Source organism: Lepidochelys kempii, chromosome 1 (genome assembly GCF_965140285.1).
Source record: "Lepidochelys kempii isolate rLepKem1 chromosome 1, rLepKem1.hap1, whole genome shotgun sequence".
In the NCBI taxonomy this organism is placed as follows: domain Eukaryota; kingdom Metazoa; phylum Chordata; order Testudines; family Cheloniidae; genus Lepidochelys; species Lepidochelys kempii.
In genome coordinates, this window is record NC_136380.1 from 328,618,525 (window position 1) to 328,635,888 (window position 17,364).

Genomic DNA, 17,364 nt, shown 5'->3' on the forward strand with positions numbered 1-17,364 from the left:
CGGGCGGGCGCGCGGAGGGGGCGCCGCGATTGCCCGGGGCCCCTTGGCTAGTCCGCCACTGCTCACACCCAAAACCTACCGCCTACTGCACAGCCCAGGTGATGGTCCCTCTCCCCAGCCGAATCGGCACACCAGGAAAAGCACCTCAGATGTGGGCATGATCCATTATGTTTAAATGCTCACCAAAACGTCGGCATGATTGGAAACTAAAACCAACCCCCCTCAAAATCTCATGAGGGCATCTGATTTGATCTAATTTCAAGGCTAGTCATGTGCAGCCCGCCCCCCATCACAGATTATAAATTATTTGGGGCCTGGACCTTCTTTTTATTCTTTTTACACAGCACAATGGGATCCTAATCAGTGACTGGGGCTCCTATGTGCTACCACAATACAAATAATAACATTTTCAAGGTAGCTCTTACTTAAAAACTCCAACTATAATCATCTCCCCAAAAGAAGAGGGTGGGAGATAATCTCCACATGGGAGAGACATTGCAATCAGATGTAAGAGAGAAAAATGGTAGTAACAACTCCACTATCACCTCTTCATTTTTCACTCAGCCCTTTTTAAAAATATGAAAACTAACTGAAGCTAAGCAGAAACTTTAAAAACTTGTAACAGCATATGAACAAAACTACTAATACTACTATATAGTAATAACCAGCTCCTGAACAGCAATTTTTGACGGATCTCAAAGCACTTACAAAGGAGGGCAGCATCATTATCCACATTTTATAGATGGGGAAATGGGACTTGTCCTAGGTCACCCAGGAGCCAAACTGGGACTACAATCCTAATTTTCTCAGTCTCAATCCTATGCTGGATCCAGTAGGCCACAGGAACACCTTCTGGCTAAGAATCCCCTATCACTTCACAAAAAATTAATTAATCCGCAGTATAGCCTTGGGAGCTAGGTCAGAGGTTCTCAAACAGTGGTCCACAAGCTCCATTCAGGTGGTCCGTGGATAGTTCCCTCTAAGGTGTGCTCCTGGGTGGCTGCACACAAGAGAATGAACGGGCCATGCACCTAATTAGTGGAGCTGTGTAGGTGTGGCTCCACTAATTAGGTGCCTCCACCCTGGAGAAGATGCACATCTAAGGTGAGGTGGTGGCCTTGGAGGGAATAGGGAGTAGGTGGGAGGGGGCAGTGGGGTGAGAGGAGGGGGTGGGGAGAATTTGGAATGTGAAGGGCTGCAGTGGCCAGAGAAAGAGGTGACTTTCCCCAGCTCTAGGGCTGTGGCTGCCAGGGTGAGATGGCCCTCCTTCCTGGCCTCAGCTCTGTGGCTGCTGGGGTGAGGGGAGACCCTCCTCCTTCCCAGCCCCAGCTTGGGGGCTGCCCCAGCAGGCAAGAGAGGGCACATCCATTGCATTAGAAAGGTAAGACTACTGATATTAAAATATGAGTTGTGTGCTTTTATTTGTGGAACCAAAAAAAAGTGAATTATTATTAAGTTTTTTTTTAGATAGCGCTTTTATCCAAAGTGCTTTACCAGAGTTAGCTAATGGTACAAAGAACATTTGGAAAGATCATTAAGTGGTCCGCCGAGACCCTCAGCAATTTGCAAGTGGTCCATGAACAAAAAAGTTTGAGAACCACTGATCTAGTCAGTTGCAAAATAGGAGTTTAGATCCTGTTTCTATTCTTGGGGTGTTTGTTTTTTTATGGTGTTTGCACTGAAAAAACTGCAACTTTAACAAAGGGTGATCATAGCTTTTGAACCAAAAAATCACAACTTTTTTACAGCAATAGTAATTAATTAATAAGTAAAGATAAGTTGAAGTCAGAGGCAAAGCAAGGATGTGGGCAGCAGTTACACATACACCTGATGCAATTTTATGAGTATTTCTATTAAAATTCTGTCCATAGCTTTTCAAAAAATGGTTAGATGTGTCTGCTTTCAGAAAACTTAAAACCATCAGCTCCTACATCTGTAATGGCAGTACAGAAGTAAGGGTGGCAATACCGCGATCCCCATTGCAACTTCCTTTTGGGTCAGGATCTCTAATTTGAGAAATGCTGGTTTCCCCCTGTGAAATCTGTATAGTATAGGGTAAATGCACACAAAAGACCAGATTTCCCCACAGGGGAGACCAGATTTCCTGGTCCATGATGCCTTTTTCATGGCCGTGAATTTGGGAGGGCCCAAGCAATGTGGTATGGATGAGGAATTCAGTGTTGTTTAGAAATGATCTGTATGGATGAGAGCTGTATGGAGGCTCATGGGTAAGGCTGCGAATCATTCACGGAGGTCACAGAAGTCACAGCTTCCATGACTTTCCATGACCTCAGTGAATTTTGCAGTGCTGGTGCAGCTGACCCCAGGACCACCCCAGCAGCTGGTCCCTGGGGCTGCCCTGGAGCAGCAGTCCGGGACCAGTGGCAGTGGTGGCGGGCCCTGCCCAGACCGGCAATGGCAGGGCCCTGAGCCTTCCCCGCCCGGACTGGCGGCGGTGGCAGTGGGGCCCTGGACCATCCCCCATCCAGACCAGCGGCGGTGGTTGGGGGGTGCCCTGGCTGCCCCCCCTCCCAGACAAGCAGCAGGGCCACGGGCCGCTCCCCAACCCAGATCAGTAGTGGAGGGGCCCTGGGCTGTGCCTACGCAGACCAGCAGCAGTGGTGGTGGTGGGGCCCTGGGCTGTCCCCAACCTGGACGAGTGGGGGACCTGGCTGCCCCTCCACTCCCGGAGCAGCAGTGGGGCCATGGGCTGTCCTGTGCCCAGACCGGCAGCGGCAGGGCGGCCCTGGGCTGCCCCCTACCCAGACCAGCAGTGGCAGGTCCATGGGCCGTCGCCCCACACAGCAGCGGCGGGGGGGCCCGAGCTGCTCCTCCCTCCAGCAGCAGGGGTCCCTGGGCCGCCTCCAGCTGCAGCAGGGCCCCGGTCTGCACCCCTCCAGCAGAAGCATTGCCCCACGCTGCCCGTCCCCCCATCAGCAGCAGTCTTCAGTCTTTACCTCCCAGCAGGTAAGATTTAATCACAGGTATTTTTAGTAAAAGTCATGGACAGGTCACAGGGCCGTGACTTTTTGTTAATTGCCCATGACCTGTCCATGACTTTTACTAAAAATACCTGTGACTAAAAGATAGCCTTACTCATGGGGGAACAGATGGAGGAATAATGGGGCTCAACTGGGGGCTAGTGATGAACGTATGGATAGGCTTGTTGAGGAAGTATAAATGGTGCCTGTGTGGTGAGGTAGGGGGCTCAGTGTAGGTGCAAGACTGGGTGTATGAATGGTGTTTGGGAGGGTCTGGGTGGGGAGCTTAGTGTGGTGTGGGGCTGGGGGTATAGATGGGAGTAGGTATGGACGTGTGAGTGGTGGGTGTTGTGTAGTGCAAGGCTGGGTGTATGAATGGAGTTGAAATAGGGGCAATTTGAGAGCCTGGTATGGACAGGGGGCATGAAATAATTTAGAATGGCTATAAATTCAGGGCTTGGTGTGAGAGGAGGTCAGGTGCTATGAATGGAGTTGGGATGGGGGTTGAATGAGTGGGGGCTTGGTGTGGAGCAGCCTGGGGCAGGGGGGATGAATGGAGTTGAGGGGGGAATGAGTTGGCTTTGGAGCTGGGCAGTGAATATAGAGCTGGGATGGAGGAGTGGGGGCTCGGAGCTGCAGGTATGAATGGAATTGGGATGGAGGAGTGGGGGAATGAATGGAGCTGGGCTGGGGATGAATGGGGTTTGGGGTAGGGCAGGGGATATAGAGTGGGATGGGTGAGGGGGGCTCGGAGCAGCGCGTATGAATGGAATTGGGATGGGGGTTGGAGGGATGAATGGAGCTGGGCTGGGGATGAATGGGGTTTGGGGTAGGGCAGGGGATATAGAGTGGGATGGGTGAGGGGGGCTCGGAGCAGCGCGTATGAATGGAATTGGGATGGGGGTTGGAGGGATGAATGGAGCTGGGCTGGGGATGAATGGGGTTTGGGGTAGGGCAGGGGATATAGAGTGGGATGGGTGAGGGGGGCTCGGAGCAGCGCGTATGAATGGAATTGGGATGGGGGTTGGAGGGATGAATGGAGCTGGGCTGGGGATGAATGGGGTTTGGGGTAGGGCAGGGGATATAGAGTGGGATGGGTGAGGGGGGCTCGGAGCAGCGCGTATGAATGGAATTGGGATGGGCGAATGGGACGCTGGGCAGGGCGGTACAAAGTTGGGATGGGCTGAGTGGGACTTGTGGTGGGGGTCGTGGGGTGTAGAGTCGGGATGGGGGTGACCGGGGCGCGGGTACAGAGTCGGGATGGGGTGAGTGGGGGGCGGGACGGGACACTCCCCTCCCCGTGGGACCCCGCCGTACTCTGAGCTGAGGCGCCCAATGAGGGCGGGCGGTGCGTGGCTGGATCTGTGGCAGCGGGTTGCTAGGCGACCGGGAGCGCCGCTGCCTTGGCCGTAGGAGGCCGCGAACTGCGAGGCCCCGGCGGGGCCCGGCTCGACCATGGCCTCGCTGCGCAGCGCGGACCCTGCGCTCCGGGCGTACTTCAAGCGCCACAGGCTCCTCGATGTCTACGAGGTAAAGGGGCCGCGCTGCGCAGATGGCGGCGCGGCTGGGCGCGGAGCTAGGGGGTCCAGCTCCCGGCTGAGTTGGGGAGGGCGGAGCTGCCCCTCCATTGCCTTCCGGCCCCGCCCTGCCGACGGGCGCTGGGGTTTGCAGCAGTGTTGGCTGAATGTGACGGGGGGCCGAGGCCCGCGGGGGGCCGGGCCCAGGGCAGCGCTGATGCCGGCACCCGCGTGGGGCTGAGCCCGCGTTGGCGCCGGCTGGGCCTGCAGCAGCGCCCAGAGTCTGTCACAGGGCGGGACCGACACCCTGGCGCCGCCTGCCGGAGTTTGCCGCTTGCAGGGTGACACGGGAGAGGATGAAGGCGCCGGCCCTGGAGCGGTAACGTCCCGCCACGAACGCAGGCCGGAGCGGGGCTGGCCCACTTCAGCTCACCCAGGCTACCGTTCTGGGCCCTCTGAAATCATTGGGATGGGAACTTGGCTGTTCACCAGCGGGGCCCGGGGCTCACCCATTGACTTCAGTGGGACTTGAGGGTGCTTACCTGTAATTACATCCACCTTAGGGGTTGTCCCATTATAACTACTCTGGTTGAAAAACGTACCCCAGGAATTGGCAGACTTGGCCCGCCAGGGTAAGCCCCCCTGGCGGGCAGGGCTGGTTTGTTTACCTGCTGCGTCCACAGGTTCGGCCAGTCGCAGCTCCCACTGGCCGCGGTTCGCCGCTCCAGGCCAATGGGGGCTGTGGGAAGCAGCGTGGGCTGAGGGACGTGCTGGACGCCGCTTCCCGCAGCCCCCATTGGCCTGGAGTGGTGAACCGCGGCCAGTGGGAGCCGTGATCGACCGAACCTGCAGAGGCGGCAAGTAAACAGCCTGGGGCTGCGGGCTTCCTCTGGCGAGCCACGTGCCAAAGGTTGCAGATCCCTGACATATCCTGAACAGCAATTCTTATACCACTCCAAAATCTGTGTGGACTGGGCCTTGCATTTGACTAACTTGTTTTTCTGTCCAAAACTGGAGGGTATTTGTGACCTCTTGTTGTGCTGTGTCTGCGTTCATGGAAAGCCATAAGCATTTCTGCCCCTTCCACTAAAGCAGGGGTTCTCAACCTTTTTCCCTCCGCCAACATGTTATAAAAATCCCACAGCCCACCACTGCCACAACTGTTTTTCTGCATATAAAATCCAGGGTCGGCCAGCATTAGGGGATAGCAAGCAGGGCAATTGCCTGAGGCCCCATGCCAGGGGTTCAGGGCCCTGGACCACAGGTGCCAACTTCTGTTGGCGCCGGTGTGTGCTTGACCCCCCCTTCTGCCCCCCGGCTCTGCCCCATTTCCAACCCCTTCCCCAAAGTCCCCACCCCAACTCTGCCTCCTCCCTGCCCTTATTCTGACTCCTTCCCCAAATCCCCTCTCTGGCCCCACCTCTTCCCCGCCTCCTCCCCTGAGTGCGCCACGTTCCTGCTCCTCCCCCCTCCCTCCCGGAGCTTGCTACAGCTGTTTGGCGGCAGCAAGCACTGGGAGGTAGGCGGAGGAGCAGGGACGCGGCGTGCTCAGGGGAGGAGGCCGAGGAGGAGGTAAGGTGGGGCGGGGAGCTTAGCTCCCGGTGGGTGCAGAGCACCCACTAATTTTTCCCTGTGGGTGCTCCAGCCCTGGAGCACTCACAGAGTCGCGCCTATGCCCCGGGCTTCATCCCCGCATTTTCTGCCCTGGGCCCCAGTGAGTCTACCACTGACCCTTCTCAGCGGACCCCATGAAACCTGCTCATGGCCCCCAGGGGGCCCCAAACCCCTGGTTGAGAACCACTGCACTAAAGTAGCAAATTTCAAACAGTTTGTGAATTTTAATACTTCAAAGAAAAAGAATAGATAATTGAATTACATTATCTGTATTTAGACCAAACCCAATGGTGTCCAACCTTTACCTAGTTGTAGACTTCATTGGCACCATCCCTAATTTGCATAAAATGGAGAAGATTGCAGGCTCCTACATCTGTAATATAGAAATGCAGTTGTTAAAGACTTCAGGTGTAAGAGTATAGCATGCTGGGCAGCCTGGTGCTTATCTCAAGTTGGGGCAATGCATGCCGTGTCCTGTAATATTTGTATGGCACATACATAGTTATATCAAAGATGAAGGTGGCCATTGACCATGTTAGAATTTGGTGGGTCATCTGTTGGACATCCCAACAGTAAACAGGGACTTGAGGTCTTTTATTAAACTGGTGAGATAAGAACATAAGAATGGCCATACTGGGTCAGACCAAAGGTCCATCTAGCCCAGTGTACTGTCTTCCAACAGTGGCCAATGCCAGGTACCCCAGTGAGAATGAACAGAACAGGTAATCATCAAGTGATCCAAGCGCTGTTGATCATTCCCAGCTTCTGGCAAACAGAGGCTAGGGACACCATCCCTAGTGTTAGTGAATGAAATTGCATATAATAGTGCTAAGAATTGCAGGGGAGAGAAAACTTATCTGAAGTCTTGAATGTTGTAAGGATAGTCAAATGAATATATAATTTTAGCTTTAGAATTGTTACCTGATTTTCTCCTACCCTTTTTATTTTGGTTAGTTTTTTCCCTATGAAAATCATTTGAAACTATGCAGAAGCCATATTTCAATTTCCTTAATAGAAACAAAATAATGACACCATGTATGATAAAAGTGAGAGACACTTTTTCTGGGTATTCATAATCTACTTCAAACCAAACTTGTAGTCAGGATTGCCATGGAAACTTTAGTAAAGAGGTTTTGAGCAATCAGAGTAACTGTAGAGCAGCTACTCCCTTAGCCCGCTAACTCTGGCATCACCATCATCATGTTCCTATTACACCTCTGGCATTTAGGGCAGTGATGAAGCTCCTCCACTCTTGTCTGTTTCTGGCACGTCCGTCAATGGTTCCCCAGCTGTGCCCCAGGTTTTTCAGCTCGGCTACCACAGCTCTTCGCCATTTTGTTTTCAGGCGTCCTCATTTTCGCTTGCCTTCAGGTGTCCATCTTATTGCTACTCTGGTGATGGAATCAGTTTCCATCCGAAGCACATGACCAATCCATCTCCAACGCCTCCTGGTAATGATGGTGCTCAGATCCCCTTGGCTGCACTGTGTCAATAGATCTTGGTTTGAGATTGTTCTGGGCCAAAAGGTACAGAGGATTTTTCTGAGGCAGGTTGTATGAAGTGACCTAATATAACTGCTATATTTGATGATACCCTTGGTTTCTTAAACACACACATTTTAGGGTACAATTGGTTCACATTTTCAAGCTTTTCTCTGTAGCCCTAAGGGCTAGAAACATGCATTAGAATCTCGGCTTTCGTTATTTAAAATGATCTCTTGATTCCAGCAGCTGGGGCTTGAAGTAGAACATCAACTATCACAAGACTACAATTTTGAGAATAGGCATCACTAACATGGTCCCCAGATGGCACATATTAATTCTAGAATGCTCATGATGTTTGGGACTATTACTGAATTCAAATCTCATTAGAACTGTGTCAAATGATGCCATTGGGTGGAATGATGGAGACATGCAACTGTTAACATTGCTTTTGAACTACCTGATATCTGAAGGACAGACTGAAGTTCCGGAACCCTGAGATCTATTACCTTCAAGAAGGGTGAACAAAAGACTTGTCCGGCTAGACAAGCACACAGTTGGTATCCTATTGGCCAGAACCTGCTAGCAGAGAGAGATTTTCAAAGGCTAAAATGGAAATTAGGCCCTCTAATTCCCATGGAAAGTAAATGGGAGTTAGGCACTAGTAAGGTGACCAGATGTCTGGATTTTATAGGGACAGTCCCAATTTTTGGGTCTTTTTCTTATATAGGCTCCCATTACCCCCCGCCCCTGTCCTTTTTTCACATTTGCTGTCTGGTCACCCTAGGCACTAGTTTTTTGTGCCTTAGAAATTTCCCTCAGCATTAGCAAAACCCTCACTAGTTATTTCTCTGTCTGTAGTACTAGTCTTCCCAATGATCTGGAAGACAGTTAGAGCTGAAGAGTTTTCAAGCAAACTACCTGGTCATAAGTACAAAATCTTTTTTTTTTTTTTATCAGTTCAGGTGGTGACCTGGCTGATTAATAATATCATTCTATTTAACAAATGTAAATGAGTGAATAAGTGTGTGTATGCAATTTTTGAACAATTACTGAACACACAGAAACGGAGCCTAGAGAAGTGGTTCCTCTGTTCCTACACAAACATCTTTAAAGATGAATGAGTGTTATACTGTTTCAAGATGTTAAAAACAAATGTTGTAATCCTAAAAAAGCACAAATTAATTGTTTCTTAAGATTAGGTAATTGTAAAGGGTCTATTATTAATTGTAATGGTAATATGTGTTGTCTGAGTATATTTTGGGTGAAGGAAAGTATCGTCCACCAGACTATAACTGAAGTTTAAAAAAGAGGCCTTGGTTAACTGATGTTGGAATTGTAGTCTAAATGTTAATGGCTTGAATCTGGGGGCTTGTCTACACTACGGGCAGAGCCGGCTCTAGGCACCAGCAAAACAAGCAGGTGCTTGGGGTGGCACGTTTCTAGGGGTGGCATTCCGGTGCCGGCCATGCCGCCCCTAGAAATGTGCCCCCGCCGCCCCAGCTTGCCTCCACTCCGCCTCCGCCTGCTCCCCTGAGTGCGCCACCGCTGCTCCGCTTCTCTCCCCTCCCTCCCAGGCTTGCCACGTGCAAAACAGCTGTTCTTTCCTGGCTTTTTCCCTATGTACAAAACGTAAGTTTAGATGGTATTAATAAAGACCTTTAATTTGTGGAACTAAGTTAAACAACAGATGGGCACCTTTCTAGGTTATTGAATAGATAGAGTTCATATAAGAATTAGCCTGATTATTTGACATTGTCTTGATTTTAATTTGATAATTTGAATTCTTTTGGATTGTTTTGTTGTTAGCTAGGTAATGTTATGTTAAGTGAGAGGTAGCTGTTTTATGATGTGTAACTGTGCTTTCATTTGAGTTGTTGAAAGTTAGGGATAACTTTCCTAATTTATAAACTTTATTAATATCTTGAGTCTTATTTCTTTAGGTTAAGTAATGGGTCTCCCCTGAATTACTTGGAACCTTGGGGAAATTAACGAGAACCAGCCAACCTTTGTACTGTTTAGGCCCAGTTTTTCTCACATCTGTGTTGGGCATTATCATCATTAAGGATTACTCACATGAGTAAGGGTTGCAGGATCAGGCCGTAAAACACCATTTCTTGTACAGGTTTCAGAGTAACAGCCGTGTTAGTCTGTATTCGCAAAAAGAAAAGGAGTACTTGTGGCACCTTAGAGACTAACCAATTTATTTGAGCATGAGCTTTCGTGAGCTGTAGCTGTAGCTCACGAAAGCTCATGCTCAAATAAATTGGTTAGTCTCTAAGGTGCCACAAGTACTCCTTAGCTTATCTAAAGTGATCACTCTCCTTACAATAAGAAATTACCAGCAGGAGAGTGGGGTGGGAGGAGGTATTGTTTCATGGTCTCTGTGTATATAATGTCTTCTGCAGTTTCCACAGTATGCATCCGATGAAGTGAGCTGTAGCTCACGAAAGCTTATGCTCAAATAAATTGGTTATTTCTTGTACAGTTTTTTAAAAAAGAATTCCCAGCTCTAAATTTTTGGTGAGATATTTTGCATTTTCTTTAGTCAAATTTTTGTACATATACTATGCCTAGAAGATCCACTGAAAGAAAAGGAGTGCACATTCAAGTAAAAAGCAAAGCTATAAAAGAGCTCCAAATCTATGAAAAATGCAATTGGTTTAGCAGACTGTTGTTGGCTCAATCCAGCAGAGGGAGTATTTGAACAGCCGTAAGTCCTTTTTGGAAAATGTATTAAGGTGAAATCACACATGAAGAGAGTCACTATATTGTCCGCATATGTAGTACTCTGCTTAACAGCGTATTATTTATATTGTAATTATTATAATAAATGATGGATTTATAATACTTGTTGATATTGCTGCATGCACCCAGTTATTGTCATCTGGATACATCTTGGAGATTGTCTTTTTACTAGTGAGGGTCAGTAGCAGCTTAAGTTAGAATCAGTTTATAATTTATTTTACTAAAATATTCAAACAGGGTAAATTTAAGTTGTTCATTGTTTGTTGTTTGATATATTAAAGAAAAAGATATTTCATTACTTATCTTTTGTTTCTTGTATTCCTTAGTTCTGCTTCCCTATGGAAATGTCTTAAAAAGCAGACTATATCTATGCTAACAAAACAGTCTTATTGCACACCCATATTCTGACTGGCAATGAATCCCTTTATACAACCCTGCTCCTCCCTGGTAAAGATTATTTTGATTTTGAGAATGAATGAATAGTGTGTTTGTCTATTGACATTGGTCAGCAAATATCACCATTACCAGAGTTATTTCCTGTTTTAAGTATTATTGATATTTTATTTTTAGTTATTTATATTATGATAGTGGGCAAAAGGCTGCACTCAGGATCAGGACTCCATTGTGCTAGGTGCTGGCAGATGGAGACAGTCCCTGGTCAGGAGAGTTTAGAATCCAGAAGACAAAATAGTGAGGATTGGGTATAGCATATAGGCAAGTGAATATAGTTATGATTGACACAGTTTTGTTAGTTACATGTTTTGTTGGGTTTTTATTATTTTTTATTTTGGAGTGAGAGGAATGGCAGGAATGAGATATAAGAATAAAATAGGAAATGAAAGTAAAGTAAAGAGAGAATCACAGCTTATGACCTGCCTATCTTTGGTCAGCTGGCAGCCTTTTGTAGGCATTGTGACAGAAACAATCCTTAAGTTTGTTTGCTGTTTTGAGTTTTCCCCATGCTCAAGGAAGAAAATGTTTGAAGGAAACTTTGAGAAAGAAGCTGACTGGTGGGCAGTAAAGATTAGGAACATTGGCAGAGAATATCAGTGTCTGGCATTGTGATAAGTTACCAGAGAAGCTATGTAAGGAGAAGGTTCTTAAAGGTAAAGACAAGAAATGTGTATCTGATGTGCTGATTAAGTGAAAGTAAGTAGAAGGGCCTGGAGAAGCGCTTGAGGTATCAGAGTGACAAGCTAGAAAGATTATTTAAATAATAGCATTTTGAATGGACTTGAAGGAGCTGAGATTGCAGGGGTCAAGGCCAGAGGTCTGCAATAGTCAGGATGCAAAACTAGCAGAGCCTGAGTGAGAGTTTTGGTGGTAGGTCAGTTCTTAGAGATGTTATATAGGATGAAGCGGCAAGATTTATACATGGAGACAGGGTTGAGTCAAAGATGACATCCATATTACAGTCCTGTATAACATGGAGAATGGTGTTGTCCACAGTGATGGAGCAAGTGGAAAGAGGAGGAGAGCTTAGAAAACCCGGGTATCCATTTTTCAGCATAGAAAAATCTCTGGTATATCAGCTATTGCTGTGTGATGACTGTTGACAAATCCTGTCCTCTTAATGGCAAAAGCTATATTTTCCACTGCCAGGCTTGGGGAAATATTTGTATAAAGAGCAGACTGTGCCCTAGGATAGTCATCTGCAGAAGGGTGGTCTCTCCTACAGTTTTAGGAGTGCAGTTATGATGGAAAATTTCTACCCTGGGCTCCTCTCTTTTCATGGGTGTTCTGGAATATTGCTATGTACATATAGCCATAATTTGTCCTCATGTGCGTAATGTAATCAGTTCATAGAGTTTGATTTAATCTTTCTTGCCAATGCCATACTTAAAGACAGAGTCCATTAGTATGTCCTCTAATATGTCTTTATTTTGGCAGATAACTATACATTGCTTCATCAGGTACTTGTTTGGCTGTGCTACTGAGAAAACCTTGTTCATTTTTAATCTGTGAAAAAATGAATAATTAATTAGTTCCTTTGAGAATTCCAGGGGATCATGGAAAATGAACGTCTTCCCATCCACCAGGAGCTTAAAAACGTCTCTCACTATCACTTGACATCGTGGAAGCCCTTTTGGACCCATGCATATAACATTCAACAATGCAACTTCAACCCTGATGAAGCTTGGAAAGCTGAACGGCGTTCACAAGAAGTCACAAATAAACACCTTGTGAAAGATTCAATGCAGAAGATCCCTGGCTTTGATCTCCAACGAAGCTCATTGGCCACCCTAAACTGCATCCACACAAACCATGGCAGATGCAGATACTTGCTGCACAAATGGAAAATTAAAGACTCTCCAGTGTGCAACTGTGGTCACCCAGAATAGACTGTAGAACCAAAATAACTCAATGCCCCATTCACAAATACGAAGGAGGCATCACAGCAATACACTCTGTTACTGCAGACGCAATTATCTGGCTTAACCATCTAAATGTCAAATTATAGTTGTTGTTCTACATTTACATCAGCCATATGAAAAATGTTGATTATTCATAAGTGAGAAACGAACTAGCCAGTCCTATAACTCACTGCTGAAAAGCAACCACCCCCACCCCTCAGTGCAATGCAACATTATAACTATTTGATGATAGGATCAGTTGCTGGTGAAGGACCCAAATCCACATCTTCTCTACCCTACCCTACAAGGTTATTTGTGAGATATAATTTTGTAATGCTTTTAAAGAAATTTGAGATCCTTGGGTGGAAAGTACTATTGAAGTGCCATATGTTTTATTGTTATGATATGACCAGAGGCATGAGGGCTACCACTTGAAATATACTGTTACATACATTATGGCATTTAAAATAAGAATTAAATAAAAGAAAGAGAAGAATTGTATAAATGTTATATTATTTAAAGTTGATTTGGTAGTTGTGTTTAGCATAACCGTTTCAGACATATGAAAGATGTTCATTTAGTCCTTTCTTTTTTGCAGACTCTACTATGTGGTGTATTTATTATGTGTCCAGAGGATCCACTTAAGTTTTTAGAAGAAAAGATCAGAGAAATAATGGAGAAGGAACTGGATGGTATTTTATGGTACTTATCAAATGTTTTTGTGTGTTCTATGTGCTGTAAAATATTGAAATGTCAATTTTAAAACAGCACTAATGTTGCATTTACCATCACCTGCAAAATAAATATCTCTCATGCCCAGAGATTAATAGCACATTACAAATGGACTGATTAATATTGAGATTTTTGTACTAAAAACATACAAGATATTTTTCCTTTGTCTATTTTTATTTGAATTGTCCACAGAGTATTTTACTAAATGTATTTAATATTATATTTCTGTTTATAATATATATTTAGTGAGCTCTTTATTTTGAGATAAACATTATGGGCTATGTATCAGAGGGGTAGCCGTGTTAGTCTGTATCCACAAAAACAACAAGGAGTCCGGTGGCACGTTAAAGACTATCATAAAGTGTATGATATTTGAGCATAAGCTTTTGTGGGTAAAAAACCCCACTTGTTGTGCCCAGCAAGGAAAATAAGAAAACACCACTAGTCATCACATACAGCCCCCAGCTAATACCTCTCCAGCACATCATCAACAATCTACAACCTATCCTGGAAAATGATCCCTCACGCTCACAGACCTTGGGAGGCAGGCCAGTCCTCACTTACAGGCAGCCCCCCAACCTGAAGCAAATACTCACCAGAACTACACACCACAGAAACACTAACCCAGGAACCAATCCTGTTGCCTACTCTGTCCCCATATCTACTCTAGCAACACCATTAGAGGACCCAACCACATCAGCCACCCCATCAGGGGCGCAGTCAGCATGGATTCACCAAGGGCAAGTCATGCCTGACTAATCTCATTGCCTTCTATGACGAGATAACTGGCTCTGTGGATGAGGGGAAAGCGGTGGATGTGTTGTTCCTTGACTTTAGCAAAGCTTTTGACACTGTCTCCCACAGTATTCTTGCCAGCAAGTTAAAGAAGTATGGGCTGGATGAATGGACTATAAGGTGGATAGAAAGTTGGCTAGATTGTCGGGCTCAACGAGTAGTGATCAATGGCTCCATGTCTAGTTGGCAGCTGGTATCAAGTGGAGTGCCCCAAGGGTCGGTCCTGGGGCCGGTTTTGTTCAATAGCTTCATAAATGATCTGGAGGATGGTGTGGATTGCACCCTCAGCAAGTTCGCAGATGACACTAAACTGGGAGGAGAGGTAGATACGCTGGAGGGTAGGGATAGGATACAGAGGGACCTAGACAAACTAGAGGATTGGGCCAAAAGAAATCTGAGGTTCAACAAGGACAAGTGCAGAGTCCTGCACTTAGGATGGAAGAACCCCATGCACCGCTACAGACTAGGGACCGAATGGCTCGGCAGCAGTTCTGCAGAAAAGGACCTAGTCGTTACAGTGGACAAGAAGCTGGATATGAGTCAACAGTGTGCCCTTGTTGCCAAGAAGGCCAATGGCATTTTGGGATGTATACTTAGGGGCATTGCCAGCAGATCGAGGGACGTGATCATTGCCCTCTATTCAACATTGGTGAGGCCTCACCTGGAGTACTGTGTCCAGTTTTGGGCCCCACACTACAAGAAGGATGTGGAAAAATTGGAAAACATCCAGCGGAGGGCAACAAAAATGATTAGGGGACTGGAACACATGACTTATGAGGAGAGGCTGAGGGAACTGGGATTGTTTAGTTTGCAGAAGAGAAGAATGAGGGGGAATTTGATAGCTGCTTTCAACTACCTGAAAGGGGGTTCCAAAGAGGATGGATCTAGACTGTTCTCAGTGGTAGCTGATGACTGAATGAGGAGTCTCAAGTTGCAGTGGGGGAGGTTTAGGTTGGATATTAGGAAAAACTTTTTCACGAGGAGGGTGGTGAAATACTGGAATGCGTTACCTAGGGAAGTGGTGGAATCTCCTTCCTTAGATATTTTTAAGGTCAGACTTGACAAAGCCCTGGCTGGGATGATTTAGTTGGTGATTGGTCCTGCTTTGAGCCGGGGGTTGGACTAGATGACCTCCTGAGGTCCCTTCCAACCCTGATATTCTATGATTTTATGATTCACGGGCACATCTACTAATGTGATATATGCCATCATGTGCCAGCAATGCCCCTCTGCCATGTACCTTGGCCAAACAAGACAGTCTCTACCTAAAAGAATAAATTGACAAAATCCCACATCAGGAATGGTAACATACAAAAGCCAGTAGGAGAACACTTCAGTCTCCCTGGACATTCAATAACAGATTTAAAAGTAGCCTTCCTTCAACAAAAAAACTTCAGAAACAGACTTCAAAGAGAAACTGCAGAGCTACAATTCAGTTGCAAACTTAACACCATTAATTTGGGCTTGAATAGGGATTGGGAGTGGCTGGCTCACTACAAAAGCAATTTTCCCTCTTTTGGTATTGACACCTCCTCATCAATTATTGGGAGTGGACCACATCCACCCTGACTGAATTTGCCTTGTCAGCATTGGTTCTCGACTTGTAAGGTAACTCCCTTCTCTTCTTGTGCCAGTATATTTATGCCTGTGTCTGTAATTTTTCACTCCATGTATCTGAAGAAGTGGGGTTTTTTACCCACAAAAGCTTATGCCCAAATAAATCTGCTAGTCTTTAAGGTGCCACTGGACTCCTCATTGTTATTATGGGCTATATCCCCAGCTGGTGTAAATTGGCATAGCTTCATTGAAGTCAGTGTTGATTTACACCACCTAAGGAAGTGGCTCTCAATGTATTGAATTACTCATAGAATTATTTTCCATTTTTTATTTCTCACCTCTCTCTCTCTTTGAAACTTAGGCATCACAGTAAGGGAAAAGAAACTACATGCTAAGGGGCTAATCTCATTCACCCTGCAGCCAAAGGGAATTTTTCTACTGACTTTGTTGGAGGTGGGATTGGGCCCTAATAACTAACTATCTAAATATATATTGGAGCTGTCACTATAGTATTTGAGTGCCTTCCAAGTACTTCAAAATAGAAATCACAATTACAGTCCGACTTGCTCTCTTTTACTTTTCTCCTTCCCAGTGTGTAGGCGAAATATCTTGATTAATTTATAGTTTGTGGTGTGAGAGACAGAGAGTGTATGTGTGTATGATTAGCTTGTTGTGGGAAAGCCAAGTCGACAAGATGAGTTTTGTATTCAGTTTTGAACATGGTGAGGCCCCAGAGCTGTACTTACCTTTTGTGAAAATAAATTCATAATGTAGGTCCAGCTCCTATGAAAGTCCTGTCTCCTCATTCAAGATCCTTCACTTATAGGTGAATAGTTTCATGGTTCCAGTATAATTCATGTGAAGTCATGCTTGTGAAGAGGTGATCTCTGAGGTACTTAAGTCCAATCTATATGGGCTTTGAATATTAGGACAGATCTTCAACTAGACTCTTTTCTTTGGGGAGCCAATTCAGAGAGCAGAGAAGCAGTCTGATGTGCTCTTGGTGACCTGTGTTTCTGAGCAGCTGGGCTGCTGTGTTTTATACCAAGTAGAGCTTTTCCAGGTGTACAGCTTCATTCCTTGAGATAATGAGTGCAATAATGAAACCTGGAATGTTAAACTACCATAATGATTAAATTGAGCTATAAAATAATCTGTAGGAAAGCCTCAGATATTGTATCCCTCTTCTAAGATGATAGTGTAAAGAAAGAACAGATGTAGGGAAAAAAAGAGAAAATGAGCATTTTTGTTGACTAAGATGTTAGTAACACTCTTTACAAAAGCTTACATTCTGGAGGCCAGTGGGAATTTTATTGAAGAAGGAGAGCTGGATTGGTTTTAAATCAATTTGTATTAAAGTTTATCTTATGTAGACAGATTGGATGACTCTATAACATGCAGTTTCTCAGGATTCTGCTTCAATGCATCTGCTGTCACTGATGCATCCTATTTACTGAAGGACTGTTCCTGTGAAGTGCTGAGCATGCTAACACCCAGTGAAGTCAGTGGGAAATGGAGGTGTTCAGCACCTCAGCATATCAGGCCAAAAAAGACAACGTTGGTGCTCATATTTAGACAGCAGCTA

At 45.9% G+C, this 17,364-nt stretch overlaps 1 protein-coding gene across 10 annotated transcripts in view; it reads left to right on the plus strand.

Annotated features, from left to right (window-relative positions):
• Positions 1 to 4,326: 4,326 nt before the first annotated feature.
• The window catches only part of FBXL13 (F-box and leucine rich repeat protein 13), a 178,838-nt gene continuing 165,800 nt past the window's right edge, over positions 4,327 to 17,364 (plus strand). For 7 of the 10 annotated variants that reach the window (XR_012156835.1, XM_073328536.1, XM_073328539.1 and 4 more), the window contains exons 1-2: positions 4,327 to 4,511; positions 13,294 to 13,397. Coding sequence is in view for 9 of the 10 variants with exons in the window: in XM_073328536.1 (XP_073184637.1) it covers positions 4,437 to 4,511; positions 13,294 to 13,397 (179 nt within the window). In the remaining variant the exon portion in view is untranslated. Of the gene's footprint in view, positions 4,512 to 4,661; positions 4,878 to 9,927; positions 10,789 to 10,814; positions 13,004 to 13,293; positions 13,398 to 17,364 lie in introns of those variants that run through there. The other 3 variants (XM_073328541.1, XM_073328538.2, XM_073328540.2) reach the window with 3 other exon arrangements.